At 42.5% G+C, this 17118-nt stretch overlaps 1 protein-coding gene and 1 non-coding gene across 13 annotated transcripts in view; both read left to right on the top strand.

Moving 5' to 3' along the window:
- The first annotated feature begins 1988 nt into the window (after window positions 1-1988).
- On the top strand, window positions 1989-2059 carry TRNAG-CCC (transfer RNA glycine (anticodon CCC)). Its single transcript has one exon. It is a non-coding gene; the product is annotated as a tRNA-Gly (tRNA).
- Window positions 2060-2319: 260 nt separating this feature from the next.
- Window positions 2320-17118, top strand: part of TIA1 (TIA1 cytotoxic granule associated RNA binding protein) — a 36954-nt gene continuing 22155 nt past the window's right edge. For 2 of the 12 annotated variants that reach the window (XM_021671069.2, XM_021671068.2), the window contains exons 1-2: window positions 2370-2644; window positions 15419-15515. In XM_021671069.2, coding sequence (XP_021526744.1) covers window positions 2619-2644; window positions 15419-15515 — 123 coding nt within the window. In that variant the 5' untranslated portion in view covers window positions 2370-2618. Of the gene's footprint in view, window positions 2645-7752; window positions 7887-15418; window positions 15522-17118 lie in introns of those variants that run through there. The other 10 variants (XM_012433936.3, XM_012433934.2, XM_012433937.3 and 7 more) reach the window with 8 other exon arrangements.

Genomic DNA, 17118 nt, shown 5'->3' with positions numbered 1-17118 from the left:
AACCCTGAAAAGCATAATGTTAAGTGAAAGAAACCAGTCACAAGGAACCATATATTGCATGCTTCCATTTATATGAAATATCTGGGATAGGCAAATCTATAGGGACAGAAAGACTAGTGGCTGAGACATGGGATGGGATGAGGGACAGGGAGTGACTGCTAATTGCTAAGGGTTTTCTTTTTGAGATGAAGAAAATGTTATAAAATTGATTGTGTCTGCTGGTAGTGACTTACTGTATCAGTTTAAAGAAAAAAATTGATTGTGATTGTTGCACACACAACTGTGTATAAACTAAAAAACATTAAACTGATAAACACTTTATATGGGTGTCCCAAAAAGGTGTTTTAAAAATACCATCCACCATTAACATTTGTTTTATTCACCCTCAAAAAAATAGTACTTGATATCTTTGGAAATAATCTGAAGAATATGCCAGAGACTCTAAAGACAATTCCAAAAATGAAAATCCAGATTGCATTAGTCTGAAGAAATTACTTTGAAGAGGACATCACCTTTTTTGTTTTGATTTGGTTTTTGGATTTTGTTGTTGTTGTTGTCGTTTGTTTTGTTTTTGAGACTTGCTTTGTCTCCCATGCTGGAGTGCAGTGGCACAATCTCAGCTCACTGCAACCTCTGCCTCCCAGGTTCAAGCGATTCTCATGCCTCAGCCTCCCTAGTAGCTGGGATTACAGATGTGCGCCACCATGCCCGGCTAATTTTTGTATTTTAAAGTAGAGGCGGGGGGTTCACCACGTTGGTCAGGCTGGTCTTGAACTCCTGAGCTCAAGTCATCTGCCCGCCTCGGCCTCCCAAAGACTGGGATAACAGGAGTGAGCGGCCCCACTAGGCCGACAGCATGTTTTTCAATGTGTAAATTCTTCTATGTTTAAAAAACATTTCTTTTTTTCCTTTTTGAGATCAAGTTTCGTTCTTGTTGCCCAGGCTGGAGTGCAATGGCACCAATCTTGGTTCCCCAAAACCTCGGTCCCCCAGGTTCAAGCTATTCTCTGGCCTCCGCCTCCCGAGTAGCTGGGATTACGGGCATGCGCCACCACAGCTGGCTGATTTTTGTATTTTCAGTAGAGATGAGGTTTTCTCCATGTTGATCAGACTGGCCTCGAACTCCCAACCTCAGGTGGTCCGCCTGCCTCGGCTTCCACAAAGTGCTGGAATTACAGGTGTGAGCCACTGCGTCCAGCCTAAACAGCTGTTTCTTAAATGCTTTTCAGTGTGCATTGAATACGCAAAAGAAATGCAAATATAAATAAAAATCTGGCATCTGGAAATATCTTCCCCTCTCTCAAAAATCTGATTAGCATCAACAAGGCAAATTCTTAATAAAATTCTTACTTTTTTAAGTAAAACTTTTTTTTTCTTATTTCTTTCTTTTTTTTTTTTTTTGAGACGGAGTTTCGCTCTCGTTACCCAGGCTGGAGTGCAATGGCGCGATCTCGGCTCACTGCAACCTCCGCCTCCTGGGTTCAGGCAATTCTCCTGCCTCAGCTTCCTGAGTAGCTGGGATTACAGGCACGCGCCACCATGCCCAGCTAATTTTTTTGTATTAGTAGAGACGGGGTTTCACAATGTTGACCAGGATGGTCTCGATCTCTTGACCTCGTGATCCACCCGCCTCGGCCTCCCAAAGTGCTGGGATTACAGGCTTGAGCCACCGCGCCCGGCCTTTCTTATTTCTTAAGTAAAACATTTTAAATTGAGATTTTTTTTTCTGTACAAAGGAAGTTGAAACATTCATTCAGTTGTTTGGGATGAGAGAAGATAGATTGTTTATGTCATTGAAAAATAGAAGATTATCCGAGTCACGGCACCAAAAAAGAAAAATAAAAAAGAAAGAAAAATTGAAGATTATAGACTGTCAATAAACTTTTCCTTTTAAATGGGTAAATAATATATGAAAGTTGTTTTCATATGAAAATGAACATCTGCTTTCATTTACTCCTAAAACAGTCTGGCGGGCGATAACACCAACAGCGCCGCTGGTGTAGTGGTATCATGCAAGATTCCCATTCTTGCGACCCGGGTTCGATTCCCGGGCGGCGCACGACTGTTTTGCTTACCGCTCTCTAAATACCAGATAATTTGAAGAGTCTTGATGTATCTTTCCTCCTTTAAAAAGGCTTAGGCTTTTTACTCTCCCTTAAGGGTTCCACTCCATTATACTCCACGGTCGAAACACTCGAATCCGCAGCCAGAAGACAAAAAGTTCACGCAAATGGTGAAGTAGTTAATCTTTGCGCCTGCGCAGTCTGAAACGTCCCTAGCGTCGGGTGGAAGAGCGGCTGCGCAACAAGTGAACCTATGGATTGAGATGTAGCCTGGCGGTCGGGAGGTTGAAAGTGCAAGGTTATTCTGCGCCTGCGCGGCCCGGATAACTTCGCTGGCTGTTCCTATGCTCCCGGCTCGCCGCCATCTTGTATTGGGGCTTCATTGTTCGCGCTGGGCCGGGCGGTTTAGTGTACTTGCCGCCGAAGAAGGAGGCGGAGTAACCTCTGGTCAGCCGAGAAACCCCGCTATCCCGTAGCCATAACCGCTCAAACAATTTGGGAGGTAGTGAAGGGCAGGGAACTGGACCTGGAGGCGCCGCCGCGACAGCAGCAGCCATGGAGGACGAGATGCCCAAGACTCTGTGAGTCTGGGGCAGCGATGAGGGAGGCGGGATGGTGGTCGTCCCGGAAGGAAGGCCTCGGCCCTGCGTCGCTCCCAGCCTATTGTTCTCCGTGGACACCGCGATATCGTGGTTTTTGTTTCCTTAGCACTCACCTGGATGCTTAGAACCAAGACCCGATCTGTAAGAGGACGAGGTGAAGGGAGACGGGGCACAACCCTATCAATGAATCCCTTCACTTTACACCATTGCGTGACCTTTGCTCTCGCCACGGGCCCTCTGTGGTCTTAGACCTGGAGAAAAGACTTTTTCATTCAGACCTCTTTTTAGAGCTCGTCGAACCTTCCTTTTGTCCCGTGCTTTCTTTCCTTCCCTTCTCTTTTCCCGCTTCTCCCCTTTTTTTTATTAACCTCTTATCTTTACAGCCGTCTCCCTTTAATTTTGCTTTTGATTTCCTACTGAAACTCTTCCTTTCATTTTCTTCTCGGTGATAGGATTTTTTTTTTTTTCTTGAGGCTGCTCATACTAATTTTCAGTGCGGTAAACTTTATTTTTGCAGTTGACAATTGGAAAAAAGCCAAGCATTTTTCTTTAACCTCTGGCTTTCCTTCTGTAGCACCCACCGACCAAAAAGTCTAACCAGACACCCCAAGGATTTGGAACTCTCACCCAGAAGGAATATATTAATTGAGGGGAAATGTATTTGATATATTTTTATAGTTGCTTGCTACTGTTGTGATTGACATGGTGCTGAACGAGCGGGCCATTTTTATGAAGCAACAATTGGTGAAATGCCCTAACGTATTGAGAGGTAATTTTTAGAGTTAGCGTTAAATTATCGGAGTGCGAATATTTTCTTTGTCGTGTAACTTCCTCCACTGCGTTCTTTGTTTTTCGGAGTATTACCGGCTGAGTTGATCCTGCCTTTGTTGGCACTTCTCGGAAAAAGAAAAGCTCAACGAGTTCCTGACATAGCTTTTTGTTTATATTCTTGGAGGACATAGCTTTTTGTTTATATTCTTGGAATACTGTCAGTTTGAGAGCTCCATGCATTAAAAACGCAATTTTCGTTTTCTTTTTGCAGCTTTCTAGATGATAAAGTTGCTCTGAAGTACGATGCAGTTGTTTTTTTTCACCTCCGAAATTTTTTCACTTTTAAGTTGCTATTTCTTGTCTATATTGGAAATGTGTTTTCTTAATAGATTGTCAGTTAATCTTTTAGTAACCTTGAAATTTCTTGTTTTCTCTATTCCTGAGCTCAAAAGTATCTTTTCAATAGGACGTAGCAATTAGTGCATGACCTTTGTTTTAGGAAAGATCGTATCTGTAGATGAATACTCCCTAAAACACTGCTAGCTTCGCGGTGTTGGTGGAATCTGTTCCCCCTTGCCCCTTAGCTGTAACAGTCATTAGCATTTTGGGTTAAGACACTGCTCGTGTTTTATGTAAACCTAATATTCTTAGTATTAGGTTGACAATGTTTAATTTTAAATACTGCCCGAAGTATCTGGCCACTTAACTTTTTTCTTTTTTAATTTTTTTTTCTTTTTTACTTTTTTGTTTTTTGAGATAGATTCTCATTTTGTCACCCAGGCTGCAAGGCTGGAGTGCAGTGGCGCAATCTCGGCTCATTGCAACCTGCGCCTCCGGGTTTAAAGCGATTCTCCTGCCTCAGCCTCCCGAGTAGCTGGGATTACAGGTGGGTGCCACCATTCCCGGCTAATTTTTGTATTTTTAGTAGAGATGGGGTTTCACCATGTTGGCCAGGCTGGTCTTGAACTCCGACCTCGTAATCTGCCCGCCTTAGCCTCCCAAAGTGCTGGGATTACAGGTGTGAGCCACCGTGCCCGGCCCACTCTATTTTCAAAACATATCCATAATTCAACTACTTCTCATCACTTCCACCGGCACTAACTACAGTTACAGATACTGCTTTCTCTCTCACCTGGACCTGCTTCCTGACTAGGCTACTTGCTTCTGCCAGTTTAAAGGTTAAGATAGGCTATACTACTACTCTGCTTAAAACCCGCTTATGAGTTCCATTACTACTCAGATAAGATGGCCCTTATAAGGACCCATATGATCTGGTATTTTCTATCTCTCGTACCATTCCTATTTCTCATTCTGACCTCATTTACGACTCCTCTATGACATTCACTCTCTTCAGGCTAACCAAACAGCATGCCCTTCCCTGAAGGGGCCCTTGCATTAGCTCGCTCTTTCTAGGGTGCCCCTCCTTCAGATAGAAGCATGGCTCTCCCTCATCTCCTTCAGTTTTTTTCCTTATCAAAGGATGACCTTCCTTTATTATTCTCTGTAAATATCCACCCCATCCTCCTTACCACACATACCCTGCATTATTTTTCTCCATAGCACTTATTACCATCTAACATAATTACTTAGGTAAATTCTTAAAAGGCCTATTATATTTACTGTTGTATCCGCAGCTCCCAGAACAGTGGCAGCCATGTAGTATGCTCTCAATATTACTGAGTGAATGTAATGTTTCTAGCATATTCTTAATTACTAGCAGTTATTTGGAAACATAAGTATTATCTAATAAATATCTCATTTTAGTCAACCTTGCCTTCAATAGAATATTTAGATAGGTCTGAATCTCAATACTGGAGATGTTATTTCATACATATTACAAGGCCAACACTATTTGGAGAGTTGGGTAGACAACAAGAATGAAAGATAAACGTGGAGCAAAAGAAAGGCAAGGCCTGCATTAGTATGTAGCAATTAATTGGGTTCCATCTCACTCTGTCGCCCAGGCTGGAGTGCAGTGGCATGATCTCGGCTTACTGCAACCTCCGCTTCCTGGGCTCAAGCGATTCTCCTCCGTGAGCCTCCTGAGTCCCAAGTAGCTGAGACTACAAGCATGTGCCACCCCATCCATCTAATTTTTGTATTTTTAGTAGAGACGGGGTTTTGCCATGTTGGCCAGGCTGGTCTTGAACTTCTGACCTCAGGTGATCTGCTCGCCTTGGCCTTTCAAAGTGTTGGGATTACAGGCATAAGCCACCATGACTAGCTGAAATTCTACCAGTTTTTTAAACAAATTTATTGATTACTTACTGGACCAGACCAAGAACATATATTAAAAGCCTCTGACTTCCAGGGTCATTAAAGAAAAAATCTTAACATTAAAATTAAAAACACTACTAGGAAAACTTAGGGATTAGTTTCCTTGTGTTTAGTCAAGGTTTGCCTGACTGGAAAAATGGGAGTTTTGGTTGAGGGAGGTAGAAACAAGAGAAGACTTAGAGTATGACTACTTTGAGGAAGAGTTTCTTGGATGGGGTGTTTTAGTGAGGGATACAAGGCAAAATGAGTCATACTTGTAATGATTTGTAATGGTTTGGAGTTGAGAACAGGCTTGGCGCGGTGGCTCAGGCCTCGCGGAGGCTGAGGCAGGGGAATTGCTTGAACCTGGGAAGTGGAGGTTGCAGTGAGCCAAGAGATTGCCCCACTGCACTCCAGCTGGATGGCAGAGCAAGACGCCATCTCAAAAAGAAAAAAAGAAAAGAAAACAGAGCAACAGGAATTGCCGGTGACTTGGATGTGGCCTATGAGAATGATGTCAACAATAAATGGATTTATTTTAAAGTGTATAATATCAGTCATCTAAAATGTTACAGTTTGTTGCAAAATGTAAGTAAAAATGAAAAGTCTTGAGGATGGATATCCCTTAAGATGTCTGCAGACATGGAATTAGATACATTTGTTCAAGCTGGTTTACCAGTGAAGGAGGTCCCAAGTAACAAGGCAGTTTCAGCCATCTCTTGTAACAGATTATTCTTTGTGATAGGTATATATTTGTTAAATAATACTAAGGTTAGGATGCTGATGTATATACACAAGCACTCACTATTCTACACAATTTTCTTTTTTAGTTGAGACAAGGTCTCATTTGCCCAGGCTGTGGTACAATCACAGCTCACTGTAGCCTCCACCTTGCAGGCTCAAGGGATCTTCCCACTTCAGCCTTCTGAATTGCTGGGACTACAGGCACATCTAGCTAAATTTTTTAAATTTTTTGTAGAGAAGTGGTCTCACTGTATTGCCCAGGCTGATTTCAAACTTCTGGGCTAAGTGATCTTCCCACCTCAGCCTCCCAAAGTGCTGGAATTATAGGTGTGAACCACCCTGACTGGCATCTACACAGTTTCTTCATTGGTAAAAGACATAACTAACCTTTTCCCCCTAGGGTAACTTAGGCAAAATGAGAGTTTTCTAGCAAATTGCAAATGTTCAGAAGTCATTCTGAGACAGTACATTTAACCCTTTAACAGATATTTATAGAACAATAAATATCACTGCAATGATATTTACTGCAATGTTCTAGGCAGTGTTCTAGACTAGCAGTCCCCAGCCTTTTTGGCACTGGGACCAGTTTTGTGGAACACAATTTTTCCATGGTGGGATAGTTTTAGGATGAAACTGTTCCACCTCAGAACATCAGGCATTAGATAAATTCTCATAAGGAACACGCAACTTAGATCCCTTGCATGCCCAGTTCACAAATGCTCCTGCTGATCTGACAGGAGGCAGAGCTCAAACAGTAATGCTCCCTCCCCTGCTGCTTAATTCCTGCTGTGTAGCCCAGTTCTAACAGGCCATTGACCCATAATGGTCCATAGCTGGGAGGGGGTTGGGGACCCCTCTTCCAGACAGTAGATAACAGTTAATAAAAACCTCTTATGGAAGTTATTATTCGATAAAAAACTACTTACAGTTTTTACTCAGATTTTCATAGAGACCTTATCAAATTCTACCTTTTTATTTATTTATTTATTTATTTATTTATTTGAGACAGCAGAGTCTCTGTCGCCCAGGCTGGACTATAGTGGCGCAGTCTTGGCTCACTGCAACCTCCACCTCCCAGGTTCAGGTGATTCTCCTGCCTCAGCCTCCCCAGGAGCTGGGATTATAGGCACCCATCACCACACCTGGCTAATTTTTTGTATTTTTAGTAGAGACAGGTTTCACATGTTAGCCAGGTTGACTCCTGAGCTCAAGTGATCTGCCCACCTCAGCTTCCCAAAGTGCTGGGATTACGGGCACGAGCCACTGCTTCCGGCTAATCCTGAAAATTTCTTTTCTTTTCTTTTTTAGAGATGGGGTTTCTCCATGTTGGTCAGGCTGGTCTTGAACTGACCTCAGGTGATCCACCCGCCTCGGCCTCCCAAAGTGCTTGGGATTACAGGTGTGAGCCACTGCTCCTGGCCTGAAAATTTCTTAAAGGCACAAGAATCAGGTAAGAATAGACACAAAAGAGATGCAGAGATAGTACAGAGTTCTGTTTTTTTGTGGGGGAGGGTTTTACGGAAGAATGACATGGTAACCTTCATCCAGCATCCCTTAACATTAACATCTTATATAACTGTGGTATGATTATCAAAAATAAGAAATTAACACTATAGGCTTTATTCCAATTTTTCCACTAATATCCTTTTTATATTCTAGGATCCAATTCAAGATAATACCACATTACATTTCATCATCATCTCTTTACTCTCCTTCATTCTGTGAGATGTCTTTCTTGACCTTAACACTTTTTTCTTTTTTTAGAGATAGGGTCTCACTCTGTTCCCCAGGGTGGAGTGCAGTGGCACAATCATTGTTCACTTCAGCTTCCCAAGTAGCTGAAACTACAGGTGCACACCACACCCAGCTAATTTTTTTTTATTTTTTGTAGAGATGGGGCATATCGCTAAGTTGCCCTGGCTGGTCTCAAACTACTGGCCTCAAGCGAACCTCTCACCTCAGCCTCCCAAAGCACTGGGATTACAGGTGTGAGCCACTCCATCCAGCCGACACTTTGGAAGGGTACTGTTTCTCCTTTTCTCCAAAATCACCATGACTTCTTTTTTCTTGACTTTGCTGGTTAGAAGTAAGTTACTAAGGCTAGCTCACACTCAGGAAGAGGAAGATTAAGTTACACTTCCTGGAAGGAGGTGTACCAATATAATTCATAGTTATGCCGGGCACGGTGGCCCATGCCTGTAATCCCAGCACTTTGGGAGACTGAGGCGGGTGGATCACAAGATCAGCAGATTGAGACCATCCTGGCCAACATTGTAAAACCCCGTCTCTACTAAAATAAAAAAAATTAAAAAAAAAAAGCATAGTTATATAAAACCACCAGTTCATTGGTCGAAACCAATATTTAATAAATATTTTAGAGGAGGTACTTTGAGGCTATGCAGATACCCTGTTTCTCCTTTTAAAGTTTCATCAGCTAGGCCTGGCATGGTAGCTCATGCCTGTAATCCCAGCACTTTGAGAGGCCAAGGCAGGCAGATCATCTGAGGTTGGGAGTTTGAGACCAGGCTGGCCAACATGGAGAAACCCTGTCTCTACTAAAAATACAAAATTAGCCAGGCATGGTGGCACATGCCTGTAATCCCAGCTACTCGGAAGGCTGAGCCAGGAGAATCACTTGAACTCGGGAGGAGAAGGTTGCGGTGAGCCAAGATGGCACTATTGCACTCCAGCCTGGGCAACAGGAACGAAACTCCGTCTCAAAAAAAAAAAAAAAAGAAGTTTCTTTGGCTAACGTGAGCTTCCATGGGTGGATCTTCCTATAGGAATTATTACTGTGGTGTTTTAATGGTGATTTTCTATTTCTCTCGTTCTTTCCACGTTTATTAACATTCTGTAAGAAAAAGCTATTTTTCCCTCTTCCAGGATCCGTTTAAAAATTATTCATCATTCTATTTGGTTGTCAGTGTTTTTATGTCCTTTTTTTGTGGGAGTGGGCAGTGTCTCACTCTGTCATCCTGGCTAGAGTGCTGTGGTGCAGTCTCAACTCACTGCAACGTCCACCTCCTGAGTTCAAGTGATTCTTGTGCCTCAGCCTCCCGAGTAGTTGGGATTACAGGCATGCTGCACCACCACACCTGACTAGTTTTTGTGTTTATTTTAGTAGAGACAAGGTTTCACCATGTTGGCCAGGCTGATCATGAACTCCTTATCTCAAGTGAATGGCCCACCTTAGCCTCCCAAAGTACTAGGATTATAGGCTTGAGCCACTATGCCCAGCTTTGTGTTTCTTTTATTTATTTGTATTTTAGAAATGAGGTCTTGTTATGTTGCCCAGGCTGGACTCAAAAATCCTGGGTTCAAGGGATCCACCCACCTCAGCTTCTCAAGTAACTGGGACTGCAGGCTTGTGCCACTGCTCCAGGGCGCAGTGGATTGTGTCTAATCCCAGCACTGTGGGGAGCTGAGGCGGGTGGATCACGAGGTCAGGAGTTCGAGACCAGCCTGACCAACGTGGTGAAACCCCGCCTCTGCTAAAAATTCAAAAATTAACCAGGTGTGGTTCATGCATCTGTAATCCCAGCTACTCAGAAGGCTGAGGCAGGAAAATTGCTTGAACCCAAGAGGTGGAGGTTGCAGTGAGCCGAGATTGTGCCACTGCACTACAGCATGAGCAACAGAGTGAGACTCCCATCTAAAAAAAAAAGAAAAAAAAAAGTCATCTCTTGTCTTTTGTTTTAGGACAATAATTTTTTGAAAAGACTGAGTTGTCTTATAAAATGTCCCACATCTGGATTGGTGGAATTGTTTTATATGTTTTATGTACCCGATAACCTATAGACTTAAATCTAATTTTCAGCTTGGTTAGATTTAGGTTAGACTTTTTCTTTCTTTCTCTCTTTTTTTTTAAGATGGAGTCTCGCTCTGTCGCCCAGGTTGGAGTGCAGTGGTGCGATCTTGGCTCATTGCAACCTCTGCCTCCTGGGTTCTTGCAGTTTTCCTGCCTCAGCCTCCTGAGTAGCTGGGAGTACAGGCGCACACTGCCACACTCCACTAATTTTTTGTATTTTAGTAGAGATGGGGTTTCACCGTGTTGCCCAGGCTGGTCGTGAACTCCTGACCTCAGGCAATCCACCCGCCTCGGCCTCCCATAATGCTGGGATTACAGGCATGAGCCACCGCATCCGGCTGACTTTTTCTTTCTTTTGAGTTGGAGTTTTGCTCTTGTTGCCTAGGCTGGAGTGCAATGATGCAATCTCATCTCACCACAACCTCTGCCTTCCTGGTTCAAGTGATTCTCCTGCCTCAGCCTCCAGAGTAGCTGGGATTACATGCTGCGCCACCACATCCGGCTAATTTTTTGTATTTTTCGTAGAGACAGGGTTTCACCATGTTGATCAGGCTAGTTTCAAACTCCTGACCTTTTGATCCGCCTGTCTTGGCCTCCCAAAGTCCTGGGATTAGAGGCATGAGCCACCGTCCCCGACCCGGTTAGACTTTTTTATGTAAATATTTCATAGGTGATACTGTGTAATTCATATTATATATACACAGTGTCTCATTGGTCGTTGCCCAACTATAACATAATTTAAAATTTGATCACTGGGTCATAGTGGTAATAGCCAAAGCTCTCATTTTTAAGGTAAAGTTTCCCTTTGCAACTAATTAAGTAATCTATATGATAATTTTGATACCTTGTGACTATTTCCACATCAACTTTCTTTTCACCTAGTACTTTAAGCATAAAGATATTTGCCTGAATCAGTTATTTCTTTTCTTTTTCTTTTTTTTTTTTTGAGACGGAGTCTTGCTCTGTCGCCAGGCTGGAGTGCAGTGGCGAAATCTTGGCCCACTGCAACCTCCGCCTCCTGGGTTCAAGCAATTCTTCCTCCTAGCCTCCCGAGTAGCTGGGATCACAGGCAGGTGCCACTGCACCCGGCTAATTTTTGTATTTTTAGTAGAGCGGGGTTTCACCGTGTTGGCCAGGATGGTCTTGATCTCTTGACCTCATGATCCACCCACCTCGGCCTCCCAAAGTGCTGAGATTACAGGTGTAAGCCACCACGCCGGGCCTGAATCAGTTATTTCATTAGGGTTTGCACATTGTTAATTTAATAGTATTTTTCTACATTTCTTTATTTAGAGACAGAGTCTCTCTGTTGCACAGGGTGGAGTGCAGTGGCATGATCTCAGCTCACTGCAACTTCCTCCTCCTGCCTCAGCCTTTCCAGTAGCTGGGACTACAGGCGCACACCACCATGCCCAGCTAATTTTTGTGATTTTAGTAGAGATGGTTTCACCGTGTTAGCCAGGATGGTCTCGATCTCCTGACCTCATGATCTGCCTGCCTCAGCCTCCCAAAGTGCTGGGATTACAGGCGTGAGCCACTGTGCCTGGCCTCTTTCTACATTTATTAACTAGCAGTCTTCTGTAAAGGAGAACTTTTCCTTAATGAAAGCTATTAGATTACACTGTTCAGGAGTTCCTACTTAATAGACGGGATTAATACTTAATTCTGTCTCTTTTTCAGAATAAAGACTTGATGTAGTGATAATTCCCAGTACTGGTAAATTGCTGTTGGGTAAATGTTGCTGTTACTTTCTCTTTCGGGTACCATTCAGTGGCATGATCCTGGCTCACTGTAGCCTCCACCTCCTAGATTCAAGCAATTCTCCTGTCTTAGAATTGCTTGAATACTCCAACTATAGTCCTGAGTAGCTGGGAATATAGTTGCAAGCCACAGTGCCTGGCTAATTTTTGTATTTTTAGTAGAGATGGGGTTTTGCCATTTTGGTCAGGCTGGTCTTGAACTCCTGACCTTAGGTGATCCATCTGCCTTGGCTTTCCAAAGTGCTGGCCAGGCATGAGCTACCATGCCTGGCCATTTTACCTGATCTTTAAATGTCATTTGTTATTAAGACTCAGCATTTCTTCCTTTTCCATCTTAACCTTTTCCGAAGGCCTCATGTTAAGCACTCTGTGTGTTTGTTGAATGGTAGATGGAAAGAAGAAATTGAATCCACACTTTGTGAGCATATATGAATGTTTATTTTTCTGAGGAGAAAGTCCATACCTTGTATCAGATTTTCTGAAGGGTATCTGAGAGACAAATGAGAAACTCTACCATTATGGGGAGACTACATTCTCTGATTTCAGAACTGATAAACCTCTTAACTCTCTTACATGACTAGAGGTAATCTCATCTCAAAATCTCATTTAAAAAACTTATTTATAAACCCTTTTCTTTTTAGAGACAGAGTCTTGCTCTGTCACCTGGGTTGGAGTGTAGTGGCATAATCATAGCTCAGTGCAGTCTCTAACTCCTGGGTTCAAGTGATCTTCCCACCTCAGTGTCCAGAGTAGCTGGGACCATGCCATGGGACATAGTGCCACTACGTCCGGCTAATTTTTTTTTTTTTTTTTTTTTGTAGAGATGGAGATCTCACTATATTAACTGGGTTGGTCTTGAACTCCTGGCCTAAAGTGATCTTCCCACCTCAGCCTCTAAAAGTGCGGGGATTACAGATGTGAGCCATTGCCCCCAGTCTAAACCCTTTAAGTGAAGTTCATCGCAGTCTTATGGTCTTTTAATGCACCATTTATATTTGTATTGATTACCAACTCATAATCTGTGATCTTTCTACTCCTTTCACACCTCTTCCACCAATCAGTAATGTTAAATGGAAGGGTTCCCATCCCATTGTTGCCATCCAAAACAACTAATAAGTAATCTACCTATAACTTTTCAAAAATGTGTGAAGTAGAAATAATGGCAATGGTTCTTAGGTTTGATTGTATAAATTTTTTTTTTTTTTTTTAAGATAGTCTTGCTCTGTCACCCAGGCTGGAGAGCAGTGGCACTATCTGGGCTCATTGCAATCTCTGCCTCCTGGGTTCAAGCAAGTCTCATGCCTCAGTCACCCCCCAGTAGCTGGGATTACAGCCAGGTGCCACCACGCCCAGCTAATTTTTGTTTTTAGTAGAGATGGGGTTTTATCATGTTGGCCAGGCTGGTCTCAAATTTCTGGCCTCAAGTGATCCACTCACCCTAGCCTCCCAGAGTGCTGAGATTACAGGCATGAGCCACCACGCCTGCCCATTATTGTATAAAATATTTTATATAACTAATGATGATTTATTTGAGTGTTTTTTAAATCTTATCTTCCTAAGGTAAGCCTGGAAACTTAAAAACAAGCAGTAGTTTTTCTGCAGGGTTGTTAAAGAAAAAAAAAAAAGCAGTAGATTTAATTTGCAAAACCATGACTAAAACAGACATGCACATACTATCTTCCCCTTCACTAACAGGGTGTAATATATTTTCTTTTTTCTTTCTTGAGACATAGTCTTGCTCTGTTGCCCAGGCTAGAGTACTGGCATGACCTAAGCTCACTCAGCCTCTGCCTCCTGGGTTCAAATGATTCTCCTGCCTCAGCCTCCCTAGTAGCTGGGATTATAGATGTGCACCACCGCACCCGGCTAATTTTTGTGTTTTTAGTAGAGACGGGTTTTGCCATGTTTGCCAGGCTGGTCTCGTACTCTTGGCCTCAGGTGACCTGCCTGCCTTGGCTTCCCAAAGTGCTGGTATTACAGACATTAGCCACCGTGCCCAGCTAATATATTTTCTTTTTTTTTTTTAAAGATAGGGTTTCACCATATTGGTCAGGCTGGGCTCGAACTCCTGACCTCAGGTGATCCGCCCACCTCAGCCTCCCAAAGTGCTGGGATTACAGGCGTGAGCCACTGCGCCCTGCAATGTATTTTCAAATAACATATTTTATATCTGTTTTCAAAGAGATTTTTAAGTGTTGGCAAACTTGTTAAAGTTATTCCCAAATATATACTTTAAGGCAAAGATCTGCCTGTTTCTCAAATTTAATTTTTAATAAACAGTTGTAGAAACTGATGCAGAATAAGCAAATTTAAAATGGTAAATCTAGGGCTGGGCACAATGGCTCATGCCTGTAATCTTTAACATTACACTTTGGAGGCTGAGGCGGGCAGATCGCTTGAGCCCAGGAGTTAGAGACCAGCTCAGCAACATGATGAAACCCATTCTCTACAGAAAGTACAAAAAAATTAGCCAGATGTGGTGGCACACACCTGTGATCCCAGCTACTTGGGCAACTGAGGTGGAAGAATCCCTTGTGCCCAGGAGGCAAAGGTTGTAGTGAGCCGAGATTGCGCCACTACACTCCAGTCTCAGCAACCCAGCCAGACTGTGTCTCAAAAAAAAGTAAATTGAGCTGGGTGTGGTGATTCCTGTAGTCTGTTACTCAGGAGGTTTACTTGAAGCCAGGAATTTGAGAGCAGCCTGAGCAATATAGCCAGACTTTCTCTTAAAAGGAAAAAAAAAAAAGAACAGGTGCGGTGGCTCACACCTGTAATCCCAGCACTTTGGTAGGCTGAGGCGGGTAGATCACGAGTACAGGAGTTCAAGACCAGCTTTGCCAAGATGGTGAAACCCCGTCTCTACTAAAAATACAAAAATTTCAAGTTGAACTAAGAAGAAACACACACACAAACACACAAAATACAAAACTTAGCCGGGCATGGTGGCGGGTGCCTATAATCCCAGCTACTCCGGAGGCTGAGACAGGAGAATCGCTTGAACCTGGGAGGCGGAGGTTGCAGTAAGCTGACATCACGCCATTGCGCTCTACCCTGGGCAACAGAGTGAGACTCTGTCTCAAAAAGAAAAGAAGAAGAAGGAGGCCGGGCGCAGCGGCTCACGCCCATAATCCCAGCACTTTGGGAGGCTGAGTCGGGTAGATCACCTGAGGTCAGGAGTTTAAGACCAGACTGACCAATATGGAGAAACCCATCCCTACTAAAAAACGCAAAATTAGCCGCGTGGTGACGCGTGTCTGTAATCCTAGCTACTCGGAAGGCTGAGGCAGGAGAATCGCTTGAACCCAGGAGGTGGAGGTTGCAGTGAGCCAAGATTGCGCCTTTGCACTCCAGCCTGGGCAACGAGTGAAACTTCATCTCAAAAAAAAAGGTAAATTGATTTTCTTTGTGTTTCAGATACGTCGGTAACCTTTCCAGGGATGTGACAGAAGCTTTAATTCTGCAACTCTTTAGCCAGATTGGACCTTGTAAAAACTGCAAAATGATTATGGATGTAAGGGTATTTTACTTAGTTAAATTTATTCTTTTTTTTTTTTTTTTTTTTCCTCTTTTACTATCTCCAGTAATGGGTATAAGCAATCTTTTTTTTTTTTTAAACACGTTACTTAAAGCCATTGCTTGGAAGGAATTCTTAGTTTACTATAGTCTAAATATAGTATAAATTCTTACATTACTATGATCTAAATTAATAGGGAATTTAGTGAATTTGTAATGAACCTGTTTTAACAACTGAATTTAATTTGTTTTACTAAATAATGGAAGATGAGAATAGAACTAGTCATTTCTAGATCAGATGGGAACTATGTATATGTGGGCTGTTTCAGGTGCCTTGAGGCATCAGAAATGTTTATTTTATATGTAGTGTCAATTGGTTGGCTAATAAATTCAGCTGTTACAATTAAATTGGGAAACAGGTTTAAAAGTAATAGGCATTTGATACAGTGAAACTGTTTTTAACTTTATTTTTAAAGGTCATTATTCAAGTTTTTCTTGTATTTAGGCAATTTCTATTTATGAGACCTTAATGTATTAAAACACACTCACATACTGAACTCATTCATCAATTGGTGTTAACCCGAATCATAATATATATAAAAAGACATTTAGGGAACACTGACCCCATTTCCCTTGAGTCTGTGTCTCCTGGGGGGAAAAAAATACTTAATTTTTTTTTTTTTTTGAAATGGAGTTTTGCTCTTGTTGCCCAGGCTGAAGTGCAGTGGTGCGATCTCGGCTCACTGCAACCTCCACCTCCTGGGTTCAAGCAATTCTCCTGCTTTAGCCTCCTGAGTAGCTGGGATTACAGTCATTTGCCACCATACCCAGCTAATTTTATATTTTTAGTGGAGATGGGGTTTTTCCATGTTGATCAGGCTGGTCTTGAACTCCTGACCTCAGGTGATCCGCCTGTCTCGGGCTTCCAAAGTGCTGGGATTACAGGCGTGAGCCACCATGCCTGGCTGGGAAGATAATTTTTTAAAGGCTCTGAGCAAGCAAAAAATTTGTCAGAAAGTTCACATTCTAAAACCTAAAGTTTTACTTACCAGAGAGTCTCTTCAGTTTTCAGAGCCTATTTACCTATATTTTAAAAACAGGTTTAAGAAGTTTGGCTAAGATTTTCTGCTACTCAGCAAACTAGAAGCAGCAAGGAGCTGTGTACATTTGTAGCAGTAAAAAGTAGCATATAACAGGGAGGGGATAGAAAATCGTAAAAAGCCAAAGTGAGACTTCAGAACCTAGGAGTCTGGTCAAACTTAATCAGTGTAGCTTGAAGAAATGGTTATATGATGATGGGGAGAAAATATCTCTATTTATAGCTATAAATATAATATCTCTATTATAGCTATATTTATATCCAGTTAGAATACCTAGTCATTAATATTGAATTTTAGTAGTATAGTATAACTTGTTGAAGAAAATAGCTTTCTATAAAGCAGCATGATTTTTAAGTGGTTGCTTTTTTTTTCCTTTCTACTTTTTAATTATTTTAAGAGACAGGATCTTGCTGTGTTGTCCAGGCTGGATTCAAACTCCTGGGCTCAAGCATTCCTCCCACCTCAGCCTCCTGAAGTAGCTAGGACTACAGGGGCTCTCCA

This window comes from Aotus nancymaae, unplaced genomic scaffold (genome assembly GCF_030222135.1).
Source record: "Aotus nancymaae isolate 86718 unplaced genomic scaffold, 86718_ANA_hifiasm-v0.15.2.pri h1tg000057l, whole genome shotgun sequence".
In the NCBI taxonomy this organism is placed as follows: Eukaryota; Metazoa; Chordata; class Mammalia; order Primates; family Aotidae; genus Aotus; species Aotus nancymaae.
The sequence above is the reverse complement of the archived record's forward strand: the minus strand, read 5'-3'. Positions and strand labels throughout refer to the sequence as shown.